Source organism: Triticum aestivum, chromosome 1B, assembly GCF_018294505.1.
Source record: "Triticum aestivum cultivar Chinese Spring chromosome 1B, IWGSC CS RefSeq v2.1, whole genome shotgun sequence".
In the NCBI taxonomy this organism is placed as follows: domain Eukaryota; kingdom Viridiplantae; phylum Streptophyta; class Magnoliopsida; order Poales; family Poaceae; genus Triticum; species Triticum aestivum.
In genome coordinates, this window is record NC_057795.1 from 66,137,798 (window position 1) to 66,158,345 (window position 20,548).

General features: G+C 41.3%; 1 protein-coding gene and 1 pseudogene across 1 annotated transcript; both read left to right on the forward strand.

Moving 5' to 3' along the window:
* LOC123086862 (probable inactive leucine-rich repeat receptor kinase XIAO) overlaps positions 1-2,124 on the forward strand; it is a 6,639-nt pseudogene extending 4,515 nt beyond the window's left edge.
* Positions 2,125-3,296: 1,172 nt separating this feature from the next.
* LOC123077238 (protein FAR1-RELATED SEQUENCE 7) lies at positions 3,297-11,335 on the forward strand. Its single transcript, XM_044499469.1, has 8 exons — positions 3,297-3,503; positions 6,658-6,755; positions 6,877-6,960; positions 8,795-9,053; positions 9,156-9,759; positions 9,850-10,310; positions 10,400-10,693; positions 10,855-11,335. Exons 1-8 carry the CDS (start codon positions 3,297-3,299, stop codon positions 11,161-11,163), a joined length of 2,316 nt encoding a protein of 771 aa, XP_044355404.1. The 3' UTR covers positions 11,164-11,335.
* The last annotated feature ends 9,213 nt before the right edge of the window (positions 11,336-20,548 follow it).

Sequence of the window (20,548 nt, forward strand, 5' to 3'; positions counted from 1 at the left end):
AGACCAAGAAAACCCCGCTGGAAGCGCTTGTGACACTTCGAGGCCCAGTGCCCATCGCGACCACAAAGCTGGCACACACGTGGACCGCCAGCCCCTGGTAGCGTCGCAGTAGGAGGAGGGGCCAAGGCGGGTGGTGGTGACTGCCCCGAAGGAGCCCTGGATGAAGCAGAGGAGCGACCACCCTTGGTGGCGGCGTTTGCCGAGAGGGCGCCGTTGCCCCTGGATCGGCGCGTCTCGACTCGTTGCTCAGTAAGCAGGAGGCGTGAAAAGACCTCGTGTGCTGGCATGGGCGTGGAGTTGCCCCTCTCATTGATGATCTCGACTAGGGCGTCATACTCCTCATCAAGACCATTGACAATAAACGAGTTGAACTCGGAGTCGGTGAGGGGCTGTCCAATGGAGGCCAGCGTGTCGGCGAGACTCTTGACTTTGTTGTAGAACTCAGTGGCGGTGGAGTCAAGCTTCTGACACTCCTCAAGTTGGCGACGGAGCCCAGATACATGAGCCTGCGACTGTGCCGCAAACGAGCGCTCAAGAATAGTACATGCCTCGTGGGACGTCTTGGCAAAGACAACAAGCCCAGCAACGGCCGGAGAGAGCGACCCCTGGATGGAGGAGAGGTTCGCCTGATCCTGCCCTATCCAGACACGGTGAGCCGGATTATAGACCGGACCATGCACGCTGTCAACCAGCGCAGGAGGGCAAGGGAGAGAGCCGTCGACATAGCCAAGCAGGTAGTGACTCCCAAGAAGCGGAAGAACCTGCGCGCGCCAGAAGATGTAATTGTCCGACGACAACTTGATGGTGATGAGATGGCCGAAGTGAAACGGCGGCGGCGGCTGCGATCCCATCGAGGAGACTGGCTGAGGTAAGAACACCGTGGAGACAGTCGGAGGGGCAGCCGGCGCGGTGACAGAGGGCGCGATGGCCGCGGTTGACGCCGCGAAGCCTGCCAGCGTGACGTCCTCCGCCACCAGCGGCGCAGTGGCCGACGGTGCGACAGCCGCGGTTGACGGGGCGGCGGTGGTGTGGGCCACAAGCGCCTGCCCGGGTGAAGTAGCAGCCGGCGGGAGCGCGAAGAGGGAGCCGACGCTCCGTGTCCCGATCGGCGCCTGAAGGGAGGCGGCATCCAGCGGCCTCGAGAGAAGTGCCGCGAGGGAGGCCGGCAGAAAACCGGTGACGGTGGAGCCGGACACAGCGGCGGACGTCATAGCAGTCAGGCGACGGCGGCGGCGGGCGCGGCGGCGGCGGCGGTGGCGGCGGTTTAGGGTTTTTAGGCGGAAGCGGACGTAACCTAGCGTGATACCATGTAAGACAATAGGCTTTGGGGGGGAACCGGCACAACCCTTTAGGGGTGGCCTATCACATATATATATAATGAGGTGGTATACAACGTTACAATATACACATGTAAATACAGTCTAACAGATCCCCAAGACAGTGAGTTCGCCGCTGGTCCACCTCGACCTCAGGAACAATCGCCTATCCGGCGGCGTCCCGCCGCTCCCGGTGACGGTCGTGTACCTCAGTCTCGCCGGGAACAGGCTCTCCGGCGGCGTGGGCGGCGTCCTTCGCAGACTGACGAGGCTGTCGTTTCTTGACCTCGGCGGGAACTGGTTCTCCGGCGAGCTGCCCGGAGAAGTATTCTCGTTCCGGATAGGGTACCTGCAGCTGCGCAAGAATGCCTTCTCCGGCGAGCTCCGGCCGGCGGGGCGGTTGCCGTCGGGCTCCACAGTGGACCTCAGCCACAACGCGCTATCCGGGCGGGTGCCGGCGCAGCTTGCGAGCGCGGCTGCGGTGTACCTGAACGGGAACAAGTTTGCTGGCGCGGTGCCGGCGGAGATTGTGGCGGCGGCAGAGAGCGGGCGCATGCGGGTGCTCTTCCTTCAGGATAACTTCCTGACCGGCATCAGCGTGCGCGGCGTGCCGTTGAGCGCGGCGGTATGTGCACACTGGAACTGTGTTGCGCCACCGCAGACCGTGGTGGCCGCGTGCCCGGCCAAGGGCGGCAGGGGGCGGCGCCGGCCGCCGGCTCAGTGCGGCGGGAGGAGGGGGTAAGGAAGGGAAGGTTTAAGGCTTTTGGGGTTTAGTGGGTAATGATGGTGTCATAGCTCATGACGCAGGTGAATAACTTTGTGATTTAGTGACAGCGATTGCGATTTAGATAGAGAAAACTTTGTGCAAAGAAATGTTGGGCTCTGCTAGTTATCTGTAATGAAATGAGCACCGATTTGTTGCTCAGTGATTCGAATTGTTATGAAGTGCATCTCGTATTGACGACTCCTCCTTATCTAAATATAAGATGAAAAACGTCTTATATTTCGGATACAGAGGGAGTATTATTCTGCACATTGCAGGACTGAAGAATAATTCAGCACAAACCTGAACATGGGGTGGTACGCGGTTTCAGAACGTAGCAACTGGTTTGCTACATTTGATCTCGAATTCTAGTCGTGCAGGGCGGTTGGTAGTCTGGAAGCAGAAAAACGAAAAAAAAACATAGATGTATTCTTCTGTAATTTGATGGCTTGGGTCAGAAACACTACCAAAGCATATTCTCATGTGAACATTGCTTACACAAGAAGTTAAACAACAGCTCTTATCCCCTTTTTCACATGTTCTTCCCTCCTTTCTCCTTTCCAAAATCACTTTGGGAAAAGAAGAAGAGCTCACGAGAATGATCCGCCGTTAACAGTCTCTCATCTTGGACTCTACTTGTCGATTTTGCTTTCTGTCTGTATGTGTGTGTTTTCAACCTTTGGACAAAGCTCCGAACAAAGTTACAGTATCTTCTCACTTTCTGCATCATGACCTCAAATCTTTTGTTTTACCCACAGAGCACTAGATGAGCAGAATGATGCTTGTAATAGTTATGTAAGTACAGAAGAAGGCAGCAATTATGCATGTCTTGGCATGGATGTTCTGAATAATCATCAAGGTGTACTTACTTTCTGCAGCACTACCAAACACGTACCTGCATGCACTATCTTCTTCTTGTTCTTCTTCTTCCATGGACCAAGGCTGTGGAATCATCCATGCCTGTTAATCTCTGGCATGTAATTAGATGATGGATTAATCAAACGATGTTCCTCTTGCTAATAACATACGCACGCGCGGGGTTTGTTCAGTTGCAGAGAGTGGCAGTCAGGTAGGTGAGTGCAGTGGCAGTGCCATCTTTAGCCCTGCATGTCTTGGCGTTGCCGCTACGCATGGGTGGAAAGGAACACTGGACTGAACCCAGAGGAACACCGCGGTGGTGCTTGTTCGGTTTCGCTTGGGTTTTTGCTCCGTGATGTATGTGGACTTGTGGAGTGGAGGCAGAGGCAGCGAGGAGCCTTCTACATGCTAAGGAGCTTGTAGAAGGCGGTGTAGTTGCCGCCGTCGCCGTCCTGGCCGCCGCCGCCGCCGTCCCAAGCCTTCTACTTGACGAGGAGCTTGCAGAAGGCGGTGTTGTACATGCCGAGGTCCTAGTTCCATTCAAACCAGTGACTTCATGGTTCCAAGTATGCCGTCATAACCACCCAACCACCCTCTTTTGATGTGATTTTTATTTTTTTATTCTCCCTTTGTTTTATGATTGGTTTTGTATTTTTATTTTTCCTTTTTATTTCTCTTATTATTTTTTTCTGTTTCTTTTTTATTTTTATTTTTCTAAATGCATGCAATTTTTTTCAATATCGACGATTTTTTTTGAAAATCAATGAATTATTTTTCAAAATTGATGTTATTGTTTTCAAAATCGATGAGTGTTTTTCAAATCCTTGAAACATTTTTACAAAAGCCGTGAACCCTTTCAAATTTATGACTTTTAAAAAAAATGATTATTTTTTATCCTAATTTGTAGAAAAAAGTACTCCCTCCGTTCCAAAATATAAGGCGTCCTCGGTTTTCGCGTTTCAACTTTGACCATATATTTAACCAAACGAGACCGGTTGCGCCGGGAACAAAAATTATACCAATGAATTCGTTTTTAAAAGAAGTTTTCAATTATATAATTTTTTATCCCACCGCAGTCAGTCCCTTGGTTAAATTTATGGTCAAAGTTGAACCTCGAAAAGCGCGGGCGCGCTATATTTTGAAACGGATGGATTATAAAATAGATGAGTATTTTTTCCATTTTTTTGAATTTTAAGATATTTTTGAAGTTTCTGACTTTTTTAAAATCAAGATATTTTTCTATTTATTCTAATTTGTAAAAAAAGTACTCCCTCGGTTCCAAAATATAATGCGTCCTCGGTTTCTGCATTTCAACTTTGACCATATATTTAACCAAACGAGACCAGTTGCGCCGGGAACAAAAATTATACCAATGAATTCGTTTTCAAAAGAAGTTTCAATTATATAATTTTTGATCCCGCCGCAGTCAGTCCCTTGGTTAAATTTATGGTCAAAGTTGAACCTCGAAAAGCGCGGGCGCGCTATATTTTGAAACGGATGGAGTATAAACTAGATGAGTATTGTTTCCATATTTTTTTTTTTGAAATTCAAGATATTTTTGAAGTTTCTGACTTTTTTAAAATCAAGATATTTTTCTATTTATTCTAATTTGTAAAAAAAAGTACTCCCTCCATTCCAAAATATAATGCGCCCTCGGTTTCCGTGTTTCAACTTTGACCATATATTTAACCAAACGAGACCGGTTGCGCCGGGAACAAAAATTATACCAATGAATTCGTTTTTAAAAGAAGTTTTCAATTATATAATTTTTGATCCCACAGCAGTCAGTCTCCTTGGTTAAATTTATGATCAAAGTTGAGCCTCGAAAAGCACCGGCGCGCTATATTTTGGAACGGATGAAGTATAAAATAGATGAGTGTTTTTTCCAAAAAATTTTGAAATTCAAGATATTTTTGAAGTTTCTGACATTTTTAAAATCAAGACATTTTTCTATTTTTTCAAACCCAGTGACGTCCCGAGTGAACTAGCGCGTGTTGGGTCGGTCCAATTGTGTGGCTAAAGAGACTTAGGGCCTGTTTGGTTCATAAGTCCTAGGACTTTTTCTAGTCCCAACTAAAAAGTCCCTAGTCCCAAAAAGTCCCTCCCTGTTTGTTTTCAGAAACTAAAAAGTCCCTAGTCCTTTCCTAAAGGTTATTAAATGACCATGTTACCCTTAGTATATAGAAAAATAACAATCAAACAACACCATAGGGTGGCGGGCCAATGAATGCATGGAGGGACATTGTTGAAAAAGTCCCAAAAAAGACTCTCCTTGAGAGTCTTCTTCATTTAGTCCCAAATGCCTAGTTTAGTCCATAAAAAGTCCCTCCCGTTTGGTAAAAAAGTCTCTAAGAGAGACTTTTTCTAGTCCCTACACAAAAAAGTCCTTGAAAACAAACACCCTCTTAGGCCTTGTTTGGATGTGAGGGTGGATATTTCCAGGGAAAGGATGACCAGGGTGGAATATTCTTGGTCAAAATTAAATCCCGGGGAAGATTCAGATGACCCTTTGGGCAGGAGCGAGGGGAGCGCCGGGAGCGAGCGAGGGGTGGGCGAGAGCGAGGCGCCGCGAGCGAGCGAGACAGGGAATTGTCTCCCGATGTCGCGAGGCGTGGATCCTATCCCGGGGATATGGCGGGGATCGGGCCGAGGAAACCTCGAGGCTTCGAGGGTCCAAATGTCCACACAGCTAGCTGGGGCCAGATTTTTCGTGTGGGCTTTGCACCCGGGGAAGGGGCCGGGATCCCTGGGGGATCCCTGGGTTACCAAACTAGCCCTTAGAGTTTGTGTTCGTGAGGGATCGAACCTGGATCTCCTCGCAACCTGCTAGCCATTGCGCTAGCGCTGAGTTGTTGTCTAATACAGTATGTAGGACGCAACCTACTACTCCCTCCGTTTCTAAATATTTGTCTTTCTAGAGATTTCAAATGGACTACACATACGGATGTATATAGACATATTTTAGAGTATAGATTCACTCATTTTGTTCCGTATGTAGTCACTTGTTGAAATCTCTAGAGAGACAAGTATTTAGGAACGGAGGGAGTAGAAGAAAACAAAATTTGTTCTTCATACTGGTTTGTTTTTTTTCCTGTTTTCTTTATTATTTTTTCTTTATTTTTTCTTTCTTTATTGTGCCACTGGCGTCGTCGAGTTTTCCAGTTTCTGCCGGTTATTTGAGTAGGCAGTTTGTTTTTTCGTTTTCTTTTCTTTAAGTTTTTTCTTCTTTGATTTTTTTTTCCTTTTTTCTTATCTGTTTTGTTTTATTTTTTCCCTGTGTTGGATATGTTTTCCAGTAGCAAAAGTGAGTAGCGTGATACAACTAGTAAAAAAAACAATTATGAAAATTGAAAATGGGCTATGCTCATGGAGCCTCCAAAGTGCAATGTGCTTTTACTGTTGTATTTGTTCCTTGAGATCTTCAAGATTAGACCCAAGTTGGATATATTTTAATGATCTTTTTCTCTCCTACAGTTTACACTAGTGTATGTATCATTTTTACAATATTGTGTATTGCACGTTTTAGTCAAAGTGAAATAATAAGTTGTAAAGTTGATAAGTTGAGTCGCAAAAAAAGAGAGTAAAATGATAGTACTAAGTGACTATCAATAAAAAGTGACGGTCTTCGTGGTGCAAAGTGCAAAGTGTGCACTACTTTATTTTTGGTAAAAAAAAAGTGCAAAGTGTAATTCGCTCAAACTCAACCCGTATAAATAAAAGTGTAATAATTCACTGAAAAGAAAAGAATATTCATCCCAACCGCCGCGGGCGACAGAGACGGCCGCGGAGTTGGCGCCGCCGGGGAAGGAGCGGCGGAGGTCAGCCAGCGTCTACCCATCTTCCTATCATTTTCTTGTTCAACTTCGTCTTGGCCGCTCCGGTCCGGCCGGCGAAGTAACTAAACGCGGGCGGTTCGTTCCGTTCGCTTCGTTGGTACAGGATCAGGATGAAAGAGGAGGAGAAGGAGAAGGCGCCGCCGCACCTGCATGCCCATGGCGCCGCCGAAGCCGCCCCTCCCCCTAGGTACTCGCACCACCGTCGCGCTAGGTGCTGTGTGCTGTTCAGTTTTCTTCTGGGTGTGTCTCCATCGAGGGGCCCGTTGGTTGGCTGGATCTGGATGATTGGGACCTAATTCCATGCAACAGGGCATGCGGATTAATTAATCAATTAATAGTAATCCCTGGATGTAGGGCTCCTTGATTACTTAATCCACAAGGATTTGGGGGTTAGGGTTTTAGGTTGTTACTAGTAGTTGGGGTCTCAGATTGCTCCGTTCCGGCCTGTGATGTGCGCCCATAACAAATTCAGTCAGGATGGAACATTTCTTTTCTTTCTGGCTTGATACTTGGTGCAGTGAGCAGCGCTTGATGGATTGCTTTCCCTGTACTATTCACCTTTGCCTCTGAACAATACTGCTCTGTTCAGTCCCAACATACAGATAACACATGGGATCTGAAACTTAAACCAGTGTTGCCCACCACTGCTGCAATCGAATTGGATCAGCTGTTGCTGCTGCTTCTTAACGGTACTAGCCCTAGCACGGATGGAGACTCAAGATCAGCCGGAATATTTAGCAACGCTGCAAATGTCAAGTATTTCTACAAACTGTTAACATTCAGAGGTGTGATTTCTTCAGCTGCTCGGTTTGTTTGGCTACCAATCGTTCCTTTAAAGCACAAGGTCTTTTTATGGCTGCCATTCAGAGGTCGCCTCAATACCAAGGACAATGTCACCAACAAAATTTGTTGGACTCAGGACCCTTGGTGTGGCATTTGCCCAGCCATAGAATTGATTGAGCACATCCTGCTGCATTGCAAAGCTGCGCAACTTATCTGGCACCATTTAAACCTGCAGCACATTGCCGGACGGGCTCCCTCTTTGATTCTATTTCGCGCATGGAGCCGAGCATCTCATCAAACACCATCAATGGCCGATTGTCCTTGTGGCTTGCACAGTTAACCTCCGGCATAGCAGAAATGAACGGATTTTCATGAACAGAAAATTGCCGCCCGACCTGCTTTGGACATGCCGAGCTGATAAAGATTCAGATAAAGCCTCCCTGGGAACCTGAGCGAAATGTGTTTCGGCTTCCAGTTAGACTATCGCTACAAGCGTTCCCCTTTTTTCTTTTTCTTTCTCCTTCATCATCTGGTTTCGACTTGCAGTTTTCCCCCTCCCTTATTTTTCCTTTCTTGGTTCTTTTGGCTCGACTGCGGTCTGGGCCTTTTTTTGTACTGCTGTGGGCCTTTAAGGCCGTTTTTTGAATATAAGGTAGAGATCGCTACCTTTTCCTTAAAAAAAATCAGTTAGGCTCTCTGCTTGCCTGTTTCAAGTTTGTGGTAAATCATTATGAACAGTTGCGCTTACTGTGGCAACTAAATGAATGGATCAATCTGCACAGATACTAATTCCAGTCCAGAGCATGTACTCAGTATCTCTACTCCTTTTGATGGATATTCGCAGCCCAATCACAGATAGATTAGATTTGTTTCTTCACGTGCCGGCTGGTGCAAATTAAGAACCCAAACTGTAGGATTCTTGGACTTACATATCTCAGTTTTCTCATTTACACACATTTGATGTCTACAACTTTGTGAACCTTGTATGTTCAGATAGGCAAAAACATTTAGAGCCTGGTTGTTTTGCTATACTACAATTCTATATTTGCTAGTTGCAGTCCCGAGATTGTTGTATTCAGATACGAGAAACACATGGATGTTTCAATACTTTTTGAATGCTATATTCAGATAATGTTCTGTTGTTTGTCGGCTGGTGCAAATTAAGGAAACTGTACTATCATTCAGCAACTTACCACCAATCTCTGTATGCAACTAGTTGCTGATAACAAATTATGCAGGGCGCGACTCGGAGATGAACATGGATCTGCTTCTGTGTATCGTGTTGGTGCCCTGGAGAAGGCGATTGCAGGGTTTGCGCAGAGGGAAACAGAGGCCGTGGTCAATCCTACTGTCGGGAGTTTCTTTGTTTCTCTTGACGAGGCTTATGAATTCTACAACATTTATTCTTGGGAATCTGGTTTCGGAGTTAGGTATGGAGCGAGTAGTATGGATTCTCATGGAACTAAATGCATACAGCAATTTGTTTGCGCGTGTGAGGTATGACATTCATCCTCCCCTTGTAGTTAAGGTAGTATTTCTGATTTTTGTGTTGTCGGTCTCAACCCAGTACCAATGCTCAGAAAATGTTATGTTCTACAGGGTAAACCGTCCAAGGACAGCGATTCTTTTCGTCGGTGTGAATGCAAAGCGTCAATTCTTTTACTGAGATCCAGAGACGGCGGATGGCGTGTGTGTGAGCATCAAGTTGGGCATAACCATCCACTTTCTAAGATGTGTGCGCAGAGGTCATCTTGGCAGTCTCATAGTAGTATTGACAAGAACACAAGGGGCTTGATTCGTCAACTAAGGGAAAACAATGTGCCACACATTGATGATAATGATGCAAAGAATCCGCTGTCTGATGATATCCAGAAGACAGAGGAAACCTTTGCTAGGATCAAAGCAAAGGATCCAACATTTGGTTATACTGGTTTGCAGCTTGATAGTAACTGGAGAGTAAGGCCATTACTCTGGACCAGTGGCCAGAGCCTTCAGTACCAATACTTTGGTATCTTCGACACCACCTACAGGTCGGACAAGTACGGGACGCCGTTCGGCCTTTTTGTTGGAGTCAACAACAACTTTGAGACCATATTGCTTGGTGGGGTGCTGATGATAAACGAGAAAATGGAGAGCTACAAATGGGTGCTCAGTCAGTTCTTCCAATTAATGGGTAGGGAACACCCCAAAACTATACTGACCGGTAATATTGCTTCCATACACACTTTTCCCTACCCAATAGTATTTTTCTGCAGCACTGCCAATCTAAATTGTTTTGTGTAAAATCCTGTAGATCGCTGCGAGGCAATTGAGGAAGCCGTATTGGAGGTACTGCCATCCACCACACACAGATGGTTCAAGTGGAATGTGCTTCGCAGGGCAAAGGACTACCTTGGTTTCCATTACACCAAAACAAGTAGCTTCCGAGTGGGGCTCCACAAAATTCTGAACGACACGCTGACAGCTGATGAGTTTGAGAGAGCATGGGAGATGCTGCTAGAGGAGCATGGATTGGAGAATCATCCATTTCTGAAGGAGATCTATGAGGTGCGGCACAAGTGGGTCAAGGCATACTTCAGCGACACGTTCTGTGCTACACTGACCAGCACACAAAAGAGCGAGAGCGCGAAACACTTTCTGAAACAACATCATGTTCCACGGGATTGCTCTATGGAGCTTTTCGCCCTACAGTACGAGAAACTGCGGTCCGATCAACAACCAGACTATGGGTTTCCGGAGCAGAGTACTACTAAGGTAAGCTTAACTTCAGGAAATTAATATATCTTTCCTATGGGCATTCAAGATAAGCTGAGACTGAGGATGAATTATTGTTTTTCGTGCAGGATGAGATTGTTCTGAGAACAAATCTACCAATCGAGAAGCACGCCAGCGATGTGTACACAAGACCGGTGTATGAAAAGTTTGTGCAAACCATACGTGAATCCGAATCCGAACCTTACGTGGTGGAGGCAGTCATCCCCAACCTGAGGTACATAGCACGGCGTCCAAGCAGTGAAACTAGGGAGAAATGGTCTAGGGTGGAATATGAGGTGAATGTTAGAGAAGACGGCGAAGCGTTCATGTGCGTGTGCAAGCAATTCGAGCACACGGGGATGCTCTGCTGCCATGCTGTCAAGGTAACAGTAACAGTTCTCTGTCATTACTACTATCTTCCGTCCATTGCTACTGCAGTATTCTCTTGCTCCTAGTACCTTTTATATGCACACTTACTATTAGCTGCCATATGTAGTAGATACAAACACCTTTCAACATCTTCAGGCTTGGAATCTTTTTTCAGGTGATGATCCACCTGGGCGTGCGTGAAATACCAAGGCTACACGTCATGCCACGCTGGACAGCCAAGCCTCTCCAATGCCAGATGCACTGCCGCGGCGAACCTCGGACGGACACGTGCCAGCAATGCAGGCACTCCGTGCTGCATGACCAGTTCTTAGACCTAGCGCGCCTCGCCTGTGAGGATGATCGGTGCTACGAGGTTGTCATGAGGGGCATCGGCAAACTGAACAGAGAATTGGCGGCAGCAGAGGCCGTGCCCCGCCGCCGCAGCACCAAGCCGGCGCCGTGGAAGCCGAGGAGGAAGCGTTGATCACTTGCTCCCGGATGTCTGAAAGCCTGTCCGAGGCCTCTGCAATGCTTTGCAAGGCATGGAAGGGAACCAAGATTATGTCAACTGAGTTGGTCTTTTTGGTTTCTTCTTTTTGCTAGTGTGGGTAAACCTCTGAACCTGACCACGTATGAACTAGGCTAAACCAGTATTTTGCATGTTCGGCAACGGCCTGGTGTCATGGTTGATTTCTGGGGGACTAGCCGTGTATAGGCATTTCCTAACGGGCGCCTACCCCCGCGCAGCGCTGGGCCGGCCCGTTTTCTTCGTTTTTTCTGTTAAAAAACTGCAGCAAAAATTCTATTTCGAATGTGAGGTCTCGAACCCGCGGTCTCTCTGTTAAAACGGCAGCGCACTAACCAAGAGACCACCGTACATATTGCGTCCATTTACTTATTTTGGTTCTTTTATTTACGTAGACCGCGAGAGCCCACCAAAGCAGCTTTCACTGCTTGCTGATTTCTGGGCGTTATTTTTATTTCTGTTCGCTTTTTTCTTTTTATTTTCTCATTTTCCTTTTTTACTTTCCTAAAAATGCGAATTTTTTAAATTCGTGAAAAAATTAAAATTGAATGAAATTTTATCAAATCGATGGACTTATTATAAAATTCGATGAAAATTTTCAAATCCATAATTTTTTAAAACGTGAACAAAAATTTATATACGACGAGCGATTTTCAAATGTACACTGAACATTTTTTTGGTGTACGATGAACAATTTTTAACTACACAGCGAACATTTTTGTGATATACATTGAAATAATTAAAACATATTTATACATTTTTTTGGTATAAGACGAATAAACTTAATACATTGAACATTTTGTAATATAATGTGAACAATTTTTAACTACACATTGAACAATTTTGTGATATGCGCTGAAAAACCATTTAAATACCCATTGAACATTTTTTGATGTAGACTGAACAATTTGAAATTGTGAACAAAATTTGAAAAAGTGAATAAATTTAAAACTATGAACACATTTTGAAATCACGAACAAAAAACGAAAAATACATTTTAAAAAAATCGATGAACATTTTTAAAATTTGATGAACTTTTTCTAGATTTCGATGAACTTTTTCTAAATTTCGATGACCTATTTTCAAATTTGATGAACTTTTTTTAAATTTGATGAACCGGATGCTCATATTTATACTGTTGGCGCTTCAATAGTTCACTAATGTTTAGTTATTCTAGTGGTTAGGCATACTTGTACAGGAAGACATGGTCTGTAGTTCGAATCCTGAGAGGTGCGCCTTTTTTCTGTTTTTTTTTTAGTTTTCACTGCACAGCGTTCGAATCCTGAGAGCGGTTAACCAGGCGCGTCGGCCTTGTTGGGCCACGCCCAGGTAGGCAGCACGTGGGCACCAGTACGCGTACAGGCGCTAAAGGCGCGGCTTAGGAGCTCCCCCGTGTATATACGTTGAGGTGACCATGTGTGCCGGTCAAACATACTCCCTCCATCCGGAAATACTTGTCGGAGGAATAGATGTATCTAGAAGACAAGTATTTCCGAACGGAGGGAGTACATGGTGACCATCATAAACGGGATGTTTCTGCCCAGCATAAAGGTCGTTTGGGTTGATGCGCCTAATACTTCATTTTCAGTTTCTAGTGCACACCCTCTTTCAACGCTATGTGAATTAAGTGGGCCGGCCAATACTATTTTTTCTCATTTGCATCAGAGGTTCCCCCGTTTTTGTTGGGTTGATTTCTTTTGGACCCAGTTTTGGTTATTTTCATTTTTCCTATTTCATTTGTTATTTTTTCTTATTCCATTTTCATGAGGTTTATAAAATTCACGAACTTTTAAAAAAATTGTTTGTCAAATTTGCGAACTTATTTCAAATTCGTAACTTTGTTCATATCCACGAACATTTTTCCAAAAACATGATTTTTTTTGTAAATTCGTGAATTTTTTCTTTCACAATTTTGAAATTTGTTATATTCTGATTTTTTTTAAATCGTACACATTATTGTTTTAGCGAACTTTTTCAAGTTCATGCATTTTCCTGTTTTTTGTGAATATTTGTCAAATTTGCGAACATTTTAAAATTATTATTTTTTCAAATTTTCAAAGGCTAGTGGTCAAATGGTCAATGATGACTGAGCGAGCGAACCTGCTTGTCAAGCGAGCGACCGTGCTTAATGTGTTCACATTTTTCTTAAAACTATTCAAATAATGTCCATGTTCCCCAAAAAATTATTCGGGATTTAAAAAATTATTCACTTCTTGCAAAACAAATTGTGGGTTTCAAACATTGTTCATGTTTTAAGAAAACGTTCGGGATTTCGTAAAATGCTAGTGTGTTTCCAAAAGTTATCCTTTAAAAAAACTATATCTGATTTGTAATATAATGTTCAAACTTTCAAAATATGTCCACATCTTCTATAATTGTTCGCTTTTTGCAGAATATTTTTTTATGGTTTCAAGATTTGTTTAGGTTTCCAAAAATTGGTCTCCTTTAAAAAAATGTATTTCCAAGAAAAAGTTAAAGATTTAAAAAATTGTTCAAGTGTTCAAAAATGTTCAAATTTCAACAAATAACCTAGTTTTCAAAAAGAAGGAAAGTGGAATACAAAAATGTTCTAGGTTTCAAATTTTTTTATCAAAATAATCTTTCCTTTTTAAAGGTATTTGGTCTAATTTTTCGAAAAACCAAATGAGAAGCTTCAGTGTCCGTTCTGCTATAGGACCAACAACCAGAATCCCACTGCCTTTGCTACCGAAGCGAACCACTACAATAACTACAATAACAACCAGAATCCCACTGCCTTTGCTCGCTTTCCGTTTTCAGATTGCTACAGTACATGACCCGCCACATGGCCGGGCTGACCGGGAGCGCTTATGCAATTCAATAACTATTTTTGCAGAATGCGGCAAAATGGGAGGTGCCCGTATGAAATAGCTAGCCGACCAGGCCAACTCGAGAGTTCCTATATGACACCTTATGCTGCTATTGGCCAGCCAACGCTCACGCACCCGCTCTCATGGGCCGACCCAAGACAGCATTTGCTTGCTCGGGTTGTCCACTCGATTGGATTATCTGGCCGGCCGTTGACCAAGAGCATCGAACTGCCATTGACTAGGCCGTTTACACATTCACGGTTGACCTTTAACTTTTCTGATAAAATTTCACACGCTCGAAAGAAAATCGTGAATTTGAAAAAGCTCATTGATTTGCAAACTAAATCACGCATTGGAAAAATGTTCACAGATTCAAAAACGTTCATAGACTTGAAAGTTTTCGTAGATTTGAATGTTTTTGCGGATTAAAAAAATGTCTGTTACTTAGAAAAGTTCGCGAATTAGAAAATGTGTTCTCATTTTTGAAAAAGTATCAACGGATTTGAAAATAATTAAAGAACTAGAAGATGTTCGTGGATTTACGGAAGTGTTAAAGAAAAACCGACCAGAAATACATAGTACAAAAGACCATGAGAAAAAAAACAGCCAGAAGCCTCTATAAGCTTACCAAAAACTAGAAAACAAAACTAGCTACTGTGCAGTTTACATGGGCTGGCTCAGTAGTTCGAGGGGGTGCGTTTCTTGTGTACGCATAAGCCTTTAAACGGCGTCATAAGCACCAAATAGGAGTTGGCCCGCAAATCCTATTCGGTGCTTAACTTCATTATCGGTTGGAATACGATAACTTTTTTCAAATTCATATTTTTTTGTGAACATTTGAAAGTTCACAAAAAATTGTGATCATGAACTTTTTTAAGTTTATGCACTTTTTTGTATTCATATTTTTAAGTTCATAGACTTGAAAGTTTTCGTAGATTTGAATGTTTTTGCGGATTAAAAAAATGTCTGTTACTTAGAAGAGTTCGCGAATTAGAAAATGTGTTCTCATTTTTGAAAAAGTATCAACGGATTTGAAAATAATTAAAGAACGAGAAGATGTTCGTGGATTTACGGAAGTGTTAAAGAAAAACCGACCAGAAATACATAGTACAAAAGACCATGAGAAAAAAAACAGCCAGAAGCCTCTATAAGCTTACCAAAAACTAGAAAACAAAACTAGCTACTGTGCAGTTTACATGGGCTGGCTCAGTAGTTCGAGGGGGTGCGCTTCTTGTGTACGCATAAGCCTTTAAACGGCGTCATAAGCACCAAATAGGAGTTGGCCCGCAAATCCTATTCGGTGCTTGACTTCATTATCGGTTGGAATACGATAACTTTTTTCAAATTCATATTTTTTTGTGAACATTTGAAAGTTCACAAAAAATTGTGATCATGAACTTTTTTAAGTTTATGCACTTTTTTGTATTCATATTTTTAAGTTCATAGACTTGAAAGTTTTCGTAGATTTGAATGTTTTTGCGGATTAAAAAAATGTCTGTTACTTAGAAAAGTTCGCGAATTAGAAAATGTGTTCTCATTTTTGAAAAAGTATCAACGGATTTGAAAATAATTAAAGAACTAGAAGATGTTCGTGGATTTACGGAAGTGTTAAAGAAAAACCGACCAGAAATACATAGTACAAAAGACCATGAGAAAAAAAACAGCCAGAAGCCTCTAGAAGCTTACCAAAAACTAGAAAACAAAACTAGCTACTGTGCAGTTTACATGGGCTGGCTCAGTAGTTCGAGGGGGTGCGTTTCTTGTGTACGCATAAGCCTTTAAACGGCGTCATAAGCACCAAATAGGAGTTGGCCCGCAAATCCTATTCGGTGCTTAACTTCATTATCGGTTGGAATACGATAACTTTTTTCAAATTCATATTTTTTTGTGAACATTTGAAAGTTCACAAAAAATTGTGATCATGAACTTTTTTAAGTTTATGCACTTTTTTGTATTCATATTTTTAAGTTCATAGACTTGAAAGTTTTCGTAGATTTGAATGTTTTTGCGGATTAAAAAAATGTCTGTTACTTAGAAAAGTTCGCGAATTAGAAAATGTGTTCTCATTTTTGAAAAAGTATCAACGGATTTGAAAATAATTAAAGAACTAGAAGATGTTCGTGGATTTACGGAAGTGTTAAAGAAAAACCGACCAGAAATACATAGTACAAAAGACCATGAGAAAAAAAACAGCCAGAAGCCTCCATAAGCTTACCAAAAACTAGAAAACAAAACAAGCTACTGTGCAGTTTACATGGGCTGGCTCAGTAGTTCGAGGGGGTGCGTTTCTTGTGTACGCATAAGCCTTTAAACGGCGTCATAAGCACCAAATAGGAGTTGGCCCGCAAATCCTATTCGGTGCTTAACTTCATTATCGGTTGGAATACGATAACTTTTTTCAAATTCATATTTTTTGGTGAACATTTGAAAGTTCACAAAAAATTGTGATCATGAACTTTTTTAAGTTTATGCACTTTTTTGTATTCATATTTTTAAGTTCATAGACTTGAAAGTTTTCGTAGATTTGAATGTTTTTGCGGATTAAAAAAATGTCTGTTACTTAGAAAAGTTCGCGAATTAGAAAATGTGTTCTCATTTTTGAAAAAGTATCAACGGATTTGAAAATAATTAAAGAACTAGAAGATGTTCGTGGATTTACGGAAGTGTTAAAGAAAAACCGACCAGAAATACATAGTACAAAAGACCATGAGAAAAAAAACAGCCAGAAGCCTCTATAAGCTTACCAAAAACTAGAAAACAAAACTAGCTACTGTGCAGTTTACATGGGCTGGCTCAGTAGTTCGAGGGGGTGCGTTTCTTGTGTACGCATAAGCCTTTAAACGGCGTCATAAGCACCAAATAGGAGTTGGCCCGCAAATCCTATTCGGTGCTTAACTTCATTATCGGTTGGAATACGATAACTTTTTTCAAATTCATATTTTTTTGTGAACATTTGAAAGTTCACAAAAAATTGTGATCATGAACTTTTTTAAGTTTATGCACTTTTTCATATTCATATTTTTAAGTTCATAGACTTGAAAGTTTTCGTAGATTTGAATGTTTTTGCAGATTAAAAAAATGTCTGTTACTTAGAAAAGTTCGCGAATTAGAAAATGTGTTCTCATTTTTGAAAAAGTATCAACGGATTTGAAAATAATTAAAGAACTAGAAGATGTTCGTGGATTTACGGAAGTGTTAAAGAAAAACCGACCAGAAATACATAGTACAAAAGACCATGAGAAAAAAAACAGCCAGAAGCCTCTATAAGCTTACCAAAAACTAGAAAACAAAACTAGCTACTGTGCAGTTTACATGGGCTGGCTCAGTAGTTCGAGGGGGTGCGTTTCTTGTGTACGCATAAGCCTTTAAACGGCGTCATAAGCACCAAATAGGAGTTGGCCCGCAAATCCTATTCGGTGCTTAACTTCATTATCGGTTGGAATACGATAACTTTTTTCAAATTCATATTTTTTTGTGAACATTTGAAAGTTCACAAAAAATTGTGATCATGAACTTTTTTAAGTTTATGCACTTTTTTGTATTCATATTTTTAAGTTCATAGACTTGAAAGTTTTCGTAGATTTGAATGTTTTTGCGGATTAAAAAAATGTCTGTTACTTAGAAGAGTTCGCGAATTAGAAAATGTGTTCTCATTTTTGAAAAAGTATCAACGGATTTGAAAATAATTAAAGAACGAGAAGATGTTCGTGGATTTACGGAAGTGTTAAAGAAAAACCGACCAGAAATACATAGTACAAAAGACCATGAGAAAAAAAACAGCCAGAAGCCTCTATAAGCTTACCAAAAACTAGAAAACAAAACTAGCTACTGTGCAGTTTACATGGGCTGGCTCAGTAGTTCGAGGGGGTGCGCTTCTTGTGTACGCATAAGCCTTTAAACGGCGTCATAAGCACCAAATAGGAGTTGGCCCGCAAATCCTATTCGGTGCTTGACTTCATTATCGGTTGGAATACGATAACTTTTTTCAAATTCATATTTTTTTGTGAACATTTGAAAGTTCACAAAAAATTGTGATCATGAACTTTTTTAAGTTTATGCACTTTTTTGTATTCATATTTTTAAGTTCATAGACTTGAAAGTTTTCGTAGATTTGAATGTTTTTGCGGATTAAAAAAATGTCTGTTACTTAGAAAAGTTCGCGAATTAGAAAATGTGTTCTCATTTTTGAAAAAGTATCAACGGATTTGAAAATAATTAAAGAACTAGAAGATGTTCGTGGATTTACGGAAGTGTTAAAGAAAAACCGACCAGAAATACATAGTACAAAAGACCATGAGAAAAAAAACAGCCAGAAGCCTCTAGAAGCTTACCAAAAACTAGAAAACAAAACTAGCTACTGTGCAGTTTACATGGGCTGGCTCAGTAGTTCGAGGGGGTGCGTTTCTTGTGTACGCATAAGCCTTTAAACGGCGTCATAAGCACCAAATAGGAGTTGGCCCGCAAATCCTATTCGGTGCTTAACTTCATTATCGGTTGGAATACGATAACTTTTTTCAAATTCATATTTTTTTGTGAACATTTGAAAGTTCACAAAAAATTGTGATCATGAACTTTTTTAAGTTTATGCACTTTTTTGTATTCATATTTTTAAGTTCATAGACTTGAAAGTTTTCGTAGATTTGAATGTTTTTGCGGATTAAAAAAATGTCTGTTACTTAGAAAAGTTCGCGAATTAGAAAATGTGTTCTAATTTTTGAAAAAGTATCAACGGATTTGAAAATAATTAAAGAACTAGAAGATGTTCGTGGATTTACGGAAGTGTTAAAGAAAAACCGACCAGAAATACATAGTACAAAAGACCATGAGAAAAAAAACAGCCAGAAGCCTCTATAAGCTTACCAAAAACTAGAAAACAAAACTAGCTACTGTGCAGTTTACATGGGCTGGCTCAGTAGTTCGAGGGGGTGCGTTTCTTGTGTACGCATAAGCCTTTAAACGGCGTCATAAGCACCAAATAGGAGTTGGCCCGCAAATCCTATTCGGTGCTTAACTTCATTATCGGTTGGAATACGATAACTTTTTTCAAATTCATATTTTTTTGTGAACATTTGAAAGTTCACAAAAAATTGTGATCATGAACTTTTTTAAGTTTATGCACTTTTTTGTATTCATATTTTTAAGTTCATAGACTTGAAAGGTTTCGTAGATTTGAATGTTTTTGCGGATTAAAAAAATGTCTGTTACTTAGAAAAGTTTGCGAATTAGAAAATGTGTTCTCATTTTTGAAAAAGTATCAACGGATTTGAAAATAATTAAAGAACTAAAAGATGTTCGTGGATTTACGGAAGTGTTAAAGAAAAACCGACCAGAAATACATAGTACAAAAGACCATGAGAAAAAAACAGCCAGAAGCCTCTATAAGCTTACCAAAAACTAGAAAACAAAACTAGCTACTGTGCAGTTTACATGGGCTAGCTCAGTAGTTCGAGGGGGTGCGTTTCTTGTGTACGCATAAGCCTTTAAACGGCGTCATAAGCACCAAATAGGAGTTGGCCTGCAAATCCTATTCGGTGCTTGACTTCATTATCGGTTGGAATACGATAACTTTTTTCAAATTCATATTTTTTTTGTGAACATTTGAAAGTTCACAAAAAATTGTGATCATGAACTTTTTTAAGTTTATGCACTTTTTTGTATTCATATTTTTAAGTTCATAGACTTGAAAGTTTTCGTAGATTTGAATGTTTTTGCGGATTAAAAAAATGTCTGTTACTTAGAAAAGTTCGCGAATTAGAAAATGTGTTCTCATTTTTGAAAAAGTATCAACGGATTTGAAAATAATTAAAGAACTAGAAGATGTTCGTGGATTTACGGAAGTGTTAAAGAAAAACCGACCAGAAATACATAGTACAAAAGACCATGAGAAAAAAAACAGCCAGAAGCCTCTATAAGCTTACCAAAAACTAGAAAACAAAACTAGCTACTATGCAGTTTACATGGGCTGGCTCAGTAGTTCGAGGGGGTGCGTTTCTTGTGTACGCATAAGCCTTTAAACGGCGTCATAAGCACCAAATAGGAGTTGGCCCGCAAATCCTATTCGGTGCTTGACTTCATTATCGGTTGGAATACGATAACTTTTTTCAAATTCATATTTTTTTTGTGAACATTTGAAAGTTCACAAAAAATTGTGATCATGAACTTTTTTAAGTTTATGCACTTTTTTGTATTCATATTTTTAAGTTCATAGACTTGAAAGTTTTCGTAGATTTGAATGTTTTTGCGGATTAAAAAAATGTCTGTTACTTAGAAAAGTTCGCGAATTAGAAAATGTGTTCTCATTTTTGAAAAAGTATCAACGGATTTGAAAATAATTAAAGAACTAGAAGATGTTCGTGGATTTACGGAAGTGTTAAAGAAAAACCGACCAGAAATACATAGTACAAAAGACCATGAGAAAAAAAACAGCCAGAAGCCTCTATAAGCTTACCAAAAACTAGAAAACAAAACTAGCTACTGTGCAGTTTACATGGGCTGGCTCAGTAGTTCGAGGGGGT

What these genes read in the sequence shown, in the direction of transcription:
- LOC123077238 (XM_044499469.1), top strand. Translation starts at nt 3,297, where the DNA reads ATGTGGACTTGTGGAGTGGAGGCAGAGGCAGCGAGGAGCCTTCTACAT. An exon ending in CCGGGGAAGGAGCGGCGGAG is followed by an intron (nt 6,756 to 6,876) that starts GTCAGCCAGCGT and finishes TCGTTGGTACAG; the next exon opens with GATCAGGATGAAAGAGGAGG. An exon ending in TCTGCTGCCATGCTGTCAAG is followed by an intron (nt 10,694 to 10,854) that starts GTAACAGTAACA and finishes ATCTTTTTTCAG; the next exon opens with GTGATGATCCACCTGGGCGT.